The sequence below is a fragment of the Carassius gibelio genome, chromosome A12, assembly GCF_023724105.1.
Source record: "Carassius gibelio isolate Cgi1373 ecotype wild population from Czech Republic chromosome A12, carGib1.2-hapl.c, whole genome shotgun sequence".
Classification (NCBI taxonomy): domain Eukaryota; kingdom Metazoa; phylum Chordata; class Actinopteri; order Cypriniformes; family Cyprinidae; genus Carassius; species Carassius gibelio.
In genome coordinates this window covers 9,383,747-9,394,322 of record NC_068382.1, presented here as the reverse complement: position 1 = coordinate 9,394,322, position 10,576 = coordinate 9,383,747, and the positions used below count along the sequence as shown (strand labels likewise).

Sequence of the window (10,576 nt, the reverse complement as noted above, 5' to 3'; positions counted from 1 at the left end):
TGATGAATTCTGAATAAGTATACTTGATTATATCTTACAGATTGTTTGTTGGCGATGCATGTAAAGGCACAAGACTCTTCCAGCGATGAACCGGGTAAAACACATATTGTCCAAACCATATACAAAACCCATTCAGATCTGAACGCTGTCATAATAATATCATGTTTCTTTCTCGAGCCTCAGAAATCAAATATGCCGTCATAGGAGCAGGAATTGGCCTTTTCTTTTCCATCTGCTTTCTGCTAATCAAAATTTATATCATCAAAAAGCAGGTGCATGACAGTGAACTATCAGGTAAGTATTCTCATCTGATTTAAAAAAAATTAACAATCTTAGATTTAATCAAATCAAACAAAATCTTTATTAATTTTAACACTTGGATATTTTTAAAGACACATCACTAAGAAGAGCATCTGCACGGTAAGAACATTTTTGTATGCAAATGACACTTTCCCATATCACTATAATCATTATTATATAGTCTATATAGTTACAAAAGTTTGATTTGAATGTGAATCTCATAAAATGATGACCTCTGTTTTTAAGGATCATTGACGTGGAGAGCAGGAGGGAATGAAATATCTTCTGAGGATGAATTAATACAGTCCTTTGTCATTCTATGACAATTTAATACAGTTGTATGTATTAAATTGTAACCAGTTTAGGCCTATAAAACAAATGATTGTAAAATCAGCAATTTGCTGTGCCTTCATGAGGTCATTTTGTGCTTTTTTGGAGCCACACCTGCTTTAATGTAAAATATATATACTGTACTCAGAGCTATACATTTATTAATTTTAACATAGAAATATACAGTTTTTATCAAGAGCATAAAAGATTTAAACAAGCTTGTCTTTTCATTTAAAACCCATTTGTTGTCTTTAATAATGCATGTTTTCCTTCATTCATCATCTGTTGTGTGGGACAATTAAATCTACATTTCTATGTCATTAAATATGACTGTATATTTCTTAAATCAACAAAACAGACTATAAAATTTAAGTCCACATAAATGCATCTTTCTCATGCTTTATCTACAGTATCAGAAACACACATAAATGTAATATTTCACCCTAAATGTGAGCTATCTGCCTTAACTTTACTCTGAATTTATAATATGATACATATACGATATAATCTGTATTTATCTGTCTAAGTTTTATTATATATATATATTCTCCTTTGTTTATAAATCCTAAAACGTATGTATTTATTTTTTATATTATTATTATTATTATTATTTTGAATCTCAGGATTTCAATATGGACTCCTTCTACATCATGCAACATCACACTTTATCCAGATGAGGGCAGTCGGTCCTTTCCACATCTGTTTCCACTACATCAGCTAAAAAACAGTCGGCTGTCGGTCTCAACAAGCAGAATACTGTAAACAAATACATTCACTTCCGCTGGGCCCTGAAGCCAGATCATCTATAACCCACTGAGTGAACCTATTAACGGACCAGAAACAGAACAAATATACAATGCCAACACATTTCTGAGAATTTCTGAGTAAATAAGAACATTTCCACAACTGCAACACATCTTAAGATATATACATATATATAATTTTGAAACTTTTGCTGTGTCTGTGTGTTGTCCAGATCAGTCAAGAAAGTACCTTTCCATTGTATTTAACTGCATGTAAGCACACAAGATGCTAGCAAGTGCTTCATCAGTGGCAATCAACCTAGTTTATAACTGATAGTCTTCAACTAGACCGGACAAAAAAAAAAACATTTCAGCCTTCTGATGTATAGTGTGTAGTCCTATACAAAGGGGGAGGAGAGAGGGTTTAGAGTAAGTAAAAACAGAGCGTCCTGTATCGGGTTACACAGAGGAGAAGGAGAGAGAGAGACAGAGAGAGAGAGAGAAAGAGTAGAGGAATTCAGTTTTTGTGAAGAGATTGAACTGGAGTTGCATGGAGCCCATCAGACTGGAGAATGAAGATCTCCGCGGTGCTAACAGCTCTCCTGACTAACCTCCTCTTAGGAAGTAAGTGTAATCTGTCTGAATTTAATTTCAACTGTGATGTTATTTAGTGTAGCTGGAAAATCTCAGTCTAGGTGTTGCACGTCAGTGACGTTTTTAATGCATGTGTTACTTTTTGTGATTTTCAGTTTTATGTTCATTCAGTCAAGCAGATATATGCACAGTGCCTCAATGCAAATTATATTTCTGTTACAATCGTTTGTCTTTTTTTCCTGGCAATTCCCTTTTCCTCTATGGCTACTAATAAACTGTGGTTTCTGACTCCTCCTTTACTAGTATATAAGAAATATCCTCAATTCATGTAACTTAAATCTTGTTTCTGTCTGTATTCATAAACATATGGTCACTTTGAGTTTATAAATAGCACAACATCCTTGCAGAAAGAAATGACACACCAGGTTGTTGTGTTCCTTTAAAAATGCTTACAGCTAATTGATGTTTAATTGTGACAGGTTTTGTGGAATTGGATTTTACATCTGTTATTTATATACTTACATTTTTATTAGATTAAGGCTTTATTTCTTCATATTTAAATAAACATCCATTTATTCATAACAACACATTTGATTTCATAAATATGCATTCAAATGTACACACGGTGCATCTCAAAAAATTAGAATATCATGGAAAAGTGCTTTATTTTTTGTAATTGCATTAAAAAAAAGCTAACTTTTTTATATTCTAGATTCATTGCACACAAACTGAAATATTTAAAGAGTTTTTTTTTTTTTTTTTTTTTGGTGGTGGTGGTTATGACTTATCATCTCCAAAAGCAGGTTTAATTTTGCACTCATTACTTGGTTGGGGCTCTTTTTGCATGAATTAATGCTTCATTACCCACTTGGAAGTGGTTTTGGCAATGTAGGCAGGCGCTTAAGTCCTGCTGCAAAATGAAATCAGCATCTCCATAAAGCTTGTCAGCAGATGGAATCATAAAGTGCTACGAAATCTCCTGGACTTGATAAAACACAATGGAGCAAAACCAGAAGATGTCACGGCTCCCCAAATCATCACTGACTTCAGAAACTTCACAGTGGACTTTCTATTCTGTGCTTCTCCAGTCTTACTCCAGACTTTGATTTCCAAATGAAATGCTGAATTTACTTTTATCTGAAAAGAGGACTTTAGACCACTAGGCAACAGTTTAGTTATTTTTCTCCTTACCCCAGGTGAAGTGCTTCTGATGTTTTTTTGTTTTTTTTTTTCTGGTTCAGGAGTGGCTTCTAGGAATGTGACAGATGTGGCTCTTTTCCTAATGAGTTCTGATTTTGGTGACTCTTGATGCACTCTTGCACTCTTGATGACTCTCCAGCTTCAGTCCACTCCTTGTGAAGCTGTCCCAAGTTCTTGAATCTGCTTTTCATGACCATCTTCCCAAGGCTGTGGTCATCCCTGTTGCTTGTGCACCTTTTCTTACCACACTTTTTCCTTCAAGTCAACTTTCGATGAATATAACTTGATACAGCACTCTGAGAACAGCCAGCCCTTTCAGCAATGACATTCTGTGGCTTCCCCTCCTTGTGGAGGGTGTTGATGATCGTCTTCTGGACATCTGTCAAGTCTGTAGTCTTTCCCATAATTGTGGTTTCATGTTCTAAACTAGCCCAAAAGGTACCCAGTATTTATACTCAAAATTAATCAAAATAATCAAGCTTAAAATGAAATGTTAAATTTTTTGGAGATTCTGAACTTTTATTTTTTTCTAAGCTGTAAGTCATAACTATTAGAATAATAATAAATAAATAAATAAACTTTTGAAGTATTTAAGTTTGTGTGCAATGAATCTTGAATATAAGAAAGTTTGCTTTGTTTAATTACATTACAAAACAATAAAGACCTGTTCCATGATATTCTTATTTTTTGAGATGCACCTGTATATTTTATGTAAATATTTTATTTATATATTTTATAAAATGTTATCAAAAATAAATACAATATAAACAGCAATTCAAATAACTGATTTCTGTTGTAATATACTTTAAAATGTAATTTATTCCAGTGATTAAAGTTGAATATTCAGCATCATTCCTCCAGTCTTTAGTGTCACATGATCTTCAGAAATCATTCTAATATGATGATTTGCTACTTCAAAATATCTCTATAATACATGTATTATAATTTACACAATTTGTAGGGACATCTGTTTGAGATCCACCAAAGTAATGTTCTCCAGATGATCTGTCATCAAAAACTCTCATTAAGGAGCAGCAAGAGGGTCTGGAAAGACTCTCACTTTTAATTCCCAGAAAGCATTGCTTTAAAGTTCTCTTTAACATCTGCAAAAACAGCTTACACAGCTGAAACACTGAATAAAAAATAACTTGTGTTTAATAAAAAAAATTTATCCAGTTAGAATTCATTTTTCTTGAATATTGTAGATATTTAGGAACAGTTCACCCAAAAATTTACTCATCCTCGGTCCATCCAAGATGTAGATGAGCTTTTTTCTTCTTCAAATTTTGGGAAATGTAGCATTGCATCACTGGCTCACCAATGAATGCTCTGCAGTGAATGAGTGCCGTCAGAATAAGAGTCCAAACAGCTGATAAAAACATCTGAATATTCCACAAGTTTCCACACCACTCCAGTCCATCAATTTATCCCAATCTGTTCCCATGAATTAATAAAGTCATGAATACAAAAAAAAAAAAAAAATTGGGAGGGGTGTTATTCCTTTAAATGTTGCATTGCTCTGTAGATAAAAGCTTTTATTTGCTTCATATATTCTGACTACAGATGTGTGCTCAGCTATCAATGTCACAGTCACACCTTCTCCGTTCACTGTGGTGGCCGAGGGGGAAAACATCACCCTGTCCTGTCAGGTGACCCAGCGGCGGCGGTCAGCGAGTCTGCCTGTGGTGCGCTGGATGTTTCAGCCGGAGTCAGGAGGAGAGGAGCTGCTGGTGGCACGGGTGAACATGAGGAGAGCCAAGTTCTACGGAAACTACACCAAGAGCTTCTGCGAGCCCAAAATCAAACTGACAGTGGTGAAACAGGGCAAGATATACAACCTCCACATCGTGAACATCAGCAGACAGGACAGGGGTCTTTACAGCTGCAGGGTCCAGGAGTTCAAGAAGCATCAGGAGCGATGGAAAGCTTCGACCAACAGCTCGGCCTCCACGCAGCTCAGAGGTTTGTCCATATGCAGTTGTGTACATGGTTGGAAATTAACCTCTTTTTGGGGCAAAAATGCAACCAAAATAAACAAATAAGCATTGTGCATTATAACCAATCACACACTATTCTGAGTTCATGAATGCAACGGCCAAACAGTAGCGCTCAGATGAGTCATCGCTGAAATGCAAGAGTTTTTTTTCAGTGTATGTGAATTCTGCTCTCTATTTTTTTATCATAAACCACGAAGTGCAGATGTATGGACGAAGTTAGAGATTCGTTTCACAGTGTCAGTGATTATAATATGAGTTGTCTGAGAGTGTTTAAACTCTGTGTGTGCTGAGCGCTAGACTATATTCAGTGATAATGTAAATTCTGTGCTCTGTTGCTTTTTGCCAGTTTCAGAGTTAAAAGATTTGAGTGTTGAGTTATTGAATGTTTCAGTAACGGGGAACATTCTTTGCTCGCTTTCTGCATATGATTTTATGCTAATTTGAAAAACTGTTTCTTTTTTTCATGCTATTTACATAACCAAAATGAAATCTCGATTTTATAATGCATTAAAAAGCAATAATGGAATATGGAAAATCTAATTTCTGACCATGGTTGTTAGAGACTGTCTGTTAAACGTTTCTCTCATCTACACTCTTAAATTGTCTCGAGGTTTGAAACATCTGACAAAATCCTCACCACATAAGCAACAGATGTCAAGAAACTCCTTCAGCGTTGTACGTGTTAGACTTTCCATTAAAAGCATATGGAAATGTGATCTAATATTTATGCGCTATATATCTGTCTTCTGCAGTCGGAATTGAGTTGAAAACAAAGTGAACTCTGGCACTGCGACAGCCAAACGCTATTGACACTGGCTGCAGAGTGCAGTTTTCCTTTACTAACTTACTGAACAGACAGACAGACAGACACGTGAGTGGCACAGAGGATGGAGAGACTGTCGCTCTCTGGATCCAAGACAAAATAAACTCATATGTAAGAAGAGGTTTACAGCAAAGCAGAAAGAGAAAAACGGTGTCAGAGACTCCAGTAGATCAGAGTTTCCCAAAAAAGGGGCGCCAGCATTCACTGTGGGTGGGCGTCTCCTGGCCTACTTAAAGACATCACCAAATCAAAATTGGATGTTTGTGGCTTTAAATCCATGTGTGTTAACTTTGAGACCTGCTTCATATGAGTCGCAAACATCTACAAAATGTCACATTTAGCAAAACACTTGAAATGTACAGTCTTTCCCTTTAGAATCAGAAATCAGAATCAGAAAGAGCTTTATTGCCAAGTACGTTTGCGCATACAAGGAATTTGTTTTAGTGACATAAGCTTCCAGTACACAGAGACAACAACACACAGACAAAAAAAAAAACTATTGCAAATAAATAAGTTTATAAACAATTGTGCTATAAATGATAATGGAATAGGATTGAGTTAGATGAGGGATGTACTAGGATGGAGGGGTAATTGCACATTTTTATTGCATAAGCGGGGAACATTTAACTGTTCATGAGGTAGATTGCCTGAGGGAAGAAACTGTTCTTGTGCCTGACTGTTCTGGTATTTGCGGCTCTGAAGTGCTGGCCAGATGGCAAAAGTAAAAAAAAATGGGGTAACTTGGATGTGAGGGATCCTGAGCCCTTTTTCTCACTCTGGATGTATACAGTTCTGGAAAGGTGGGCAGGGGAGCACCAATAATCCTTTCAGCAGTCCGAACAGTTCCCTGTAGTCTTCTGATGTCTGATTTTGTAGCTGAGCCAAACCAGACCATTATTGAAGTACACAGGACAGACTCAATGATGGCTGAGTAGAACTGTTTTAGCATCTCCTGTGGCAAGTTAAACTTCCTCAGCTGGCGAAGGAAATACAACCTTTGCTGGGCCTTTTTCACAATGGAGTCAATGTGATTGTCCCACTTCAGGTCCTGAGAGATGGTGGTTCCCAGGAATCTGAATGACTCCACTGCAGTCACAGTGCTGTTCATGATGGTGAGTGGGGGAAAGTGCAAGGGGGTTTCTCCTAAAGTCCACGATCATCTCCACTGTTTTGAGCGTGTTCAGCTCCAGGTTGTTAAGACTGCACCAGAGAGCCAGCTGCTCAACCTCTTGTCTGTAAGCAGACTCATCACCGTCCTGGATGAGGTCGATGACTGTAGTGTCGTCTGCAAACTTTAGGAGCTTGACAGAGGGGTCTTTAGAGGTGCAGTCGTTGGTGTACAGTGAGAAGAACAGTGGGGAGAGAACACATCCCTGAGGGACACCAGTGTTGGTGGAGCAGCTGTTTGATGTGAATTTCCCCAGTCTCACGAACTACTATCTGTCAGAAAGCTGGTGATCCACTGACAGCTAGAGCTAGGAACAGAGAGCTGGGTCAGTTTGGTCTGGAGGGTTGTTGGGATGATGGTGTTGAAAGCCGAACTAAAGTCCACAAACAGGATCCTCAAACAAGTCCTTGTTTTGTCTAGAAGCTGCAGGATGAAGTGCAATCCCATGTTGATTGCATCATCCACGGACTGGTTTGCTCGGTAAGAAAACTGCAGTAAGGGTCCAGTGATGTCCTTCAGATAAGTCAGAACCAGTTTTTCAAACGACTTCATGACGACAGACGTTAGAGCCACAGGTCTGTAGTCGTTAAGTCCTGTTATCTTGGGTTTCTTTGGAATGGGGATCATGGTGGAGCGTTTGAAGCAGGAAGGCACTTCACACAACTCCAGGGATCTGCTGAAGATCTGTGAAAAGATGGGGGCCAGCTGGTCAGCACAGGTTTTCAGACAGGCTGGTGTAACGCCATCTGGGCCTGGTGCTTTTCTTATTTTGTTCTTCCTGAAGACCTGGCGCACATCATCTTCACAGATTTGAAGAGCAGGAGGTGTGGAGAGGGGGATTGCAGGAGGTGTTAACGGTTGTGTAGAGAGATGGTCAGAATGGGTGTTGGGGGTTTCAAATCTACAATAAAACTAGAATAAAACCCTAATACAATAAAACCCAACTGTAGGTAATTCCTAGCAAAACTACTCTTGATGGACTCATCTTGTAAACAAATGTTTGTCAAATCGACCAACAACAAGCAATAGCAAGTAGCAAATCCAATATATGCTCATAGGAAAAATGTGCCTTTATCTATATTTTTGTAAAATATGTAAGCTTTCCTATAAATACAATTCACTACCCGTTCTAGCTTAAATTAACACTGGTGGCAGTTAAATGTAAACAACTCGCATTCCTTTTTACACAAATTATAATAACGGTGCATATTACTAATTATTAAAAACATTATTTGTGTGGTTCCTGGCACAATATGTCCTCAAAATGATTTCACCATAGTTCATCATTTGTAAACGAATAAACTGATATTATCAGATCAATATATTTGCCATTTCTGACTTGGTAAACTTGCTCAGTAGTGCACCTGGTATAGCACTGCACATGTGATGTGAAGCACGAGTCACAGCAAACAAGCTCAAAGACTTGTAGAAGCAAGATAAAATAGCAAACTAAAAGCAACTGGTAAGAGTGGAGTCATGTAGTAAGTGCCATTCAAACTCTCTATTTCCTATTCAATAACCCTAACCCTACTGTAGTGTAACAGAAGTTCTTTCTTTAAGTGTATGATAGAGTTTGTTCTTGATAACCCCAAAAATCCACTTTCAAGTCAACATGAAACACTGTTACTGCCATAATTTGGTGAGTGAATCAGGATATTTTATCCATCATGATTGGGAAAACTGATAAGAAAAGAGTCAAGCAGAGGTATTGAAAAGTAAGAGAGATTCATGACGTCAGCTGCAAAAGAAAAGTCATTTGCAGCATATGATAAGACCTAGAAAGTGCATTAATACAGTAAACAGGAGCCATTTGATTTCATGTTTACTTAAAAATTAGGTTTAATTGAAAAAGGTGGAAGAAAAGCCATAAGGTATCCACTACTGTATGCACAGATATCCTAGACTTCAACTGGCTAAACTAATTACTAGACCTTACTGTTACTAATTACTTAGTAGGAAATGATTAAATACTCAAATTGATGCATAAACATAACTAAACAAAAATCTCAATTTAGATAAGAATGTATGCTCCTCGTTTTACAGTAGGTTATCCAACCAATGAGATAAGTAAAGTAATATCAAAATCAAGCCATACCACAAAGCTCAAAATTGTCTTTCCCTAAAACATGATCACATTTTCCACTGACAGTGTTTGTAAGGAGAACCGTTGAGCATCTCTGCCATGTGAGGGAGGATGTGGTGCAGATTTAAACACACAGTAGCACAGAGAAAGAACCAAACATTGGCCATGTTTGTGGGATTGACAATGCTATAGGGAGATGTTTTGTATGACTCTTGTCTTGTAAGAAAGTGCTGCAAATCAAAAAAAGCTTTTATTGAAGGCTGCCTCTGTGGTTGCCAATTTTGTTGAGGCCATTTTTCACAGAGTGTGATCATTCATGTTGCAAAGACAGAAGAAAATCCTGTTCACTTTAAATTCCCTACTTTGTATACATTTCCATACATTAACTACTTCTTTTCGTAGCTGAATGCACTGTGGTGGTGCAGTGAAATCATTAATATGTCAATTGATGCAGCTGCTCTATAGAAACATGCATCTCTATTCATGCATCTGTGAGGTCCTCAACAAATGACTTTTGGCATCCTGTTCAGTGACAGAAGCCCTCAGTAAACCACTGAAGACTTTGTATCTGGCTCTTTTTTTGAGCCATATGACTCAAAAGAGCTTTTGTCCCTCCCCAGTTTGGTCAGGCATGAGCAAGAGCTCCGAAAATAAGCACATTTTTGAAGGAGCCATGAATAGAGAAATAAACAGTAATCCATGTGCAAGCAGAAAAAGCAGAAGACATTTACAGTTATGTTACTAAGAACGCACAGACAACTGGAAATGGCGTATATATATGTTCTACATTCTAACAGATTATAAATAAGACAATAATGACTCTAATAAGCTAGTCAACCTGCTATTGTGGTTAGCAAATCAGACAATTACCGATCCCCAATAATATCCCCTTCCTCTTTTCTCTTATTCCATTAATAAAATGTTAAAAAGTCCAACAATTAAATGAAAATGAATTTATACTCGTTGTATAGGAAATATTGCCAAGATTTATGATACTACAAACGCAACTTGAAAATGTTCCTCTGCCTACATTTTTGCAGAACTCCAAAAGTGTACCTATACATACAATTCACAGATGTTTCCAGCTGAAATGAACACTTGTTACAGTAAAACACCACATAAATACATTTCGATACGTGCATCACATAACCAGCTCCACATATTTGGCTTTTCTTACATGGCAAACTCATTCAGTAGCGCACCCGGTACAACATTTCACTTGTAGTCCAGTGAAACACGAGTCACAATAAAACGAGCTCAAAGACTTGTAGCAGCAAGATAAAGTGGCATGGTGGTTTCAGCAAATACATTTTTTTTTTTTTTTTTTTTTTTTTGCAT

At 37.2% G+C, this 10,576-nt stretch overlaps 1 protein-coding gene across 1 annotated transcript in view; it reads left to right on the top strand.

Moving 5' to 3' along the window:
• The first annotated feature begins 1,838 nt into the window (after positions 1–1,838).
• Positions 1,839–10,576, top strand: part of LOC128025732 (V-set and transmembrane domain-containing protein 4-like) — a 15,302-nt gene continuing 6,564 nt past the window's right edge. The window contains exons 1-2 of the mRNA XM_052612269.1: positions 1,839–1,997; positions 4,731–5,129. Coding sequence (XP_052468229.1) covers positions 1,946–1,997; positions 4,731–5,129 — 451 coding nt within the window. The 5' untranslated portion in view covers positions 1,839–1,945. The remainder of the gene's footprint in view (positions 1,998–4,730; positions 5,130–10,576) is intronic.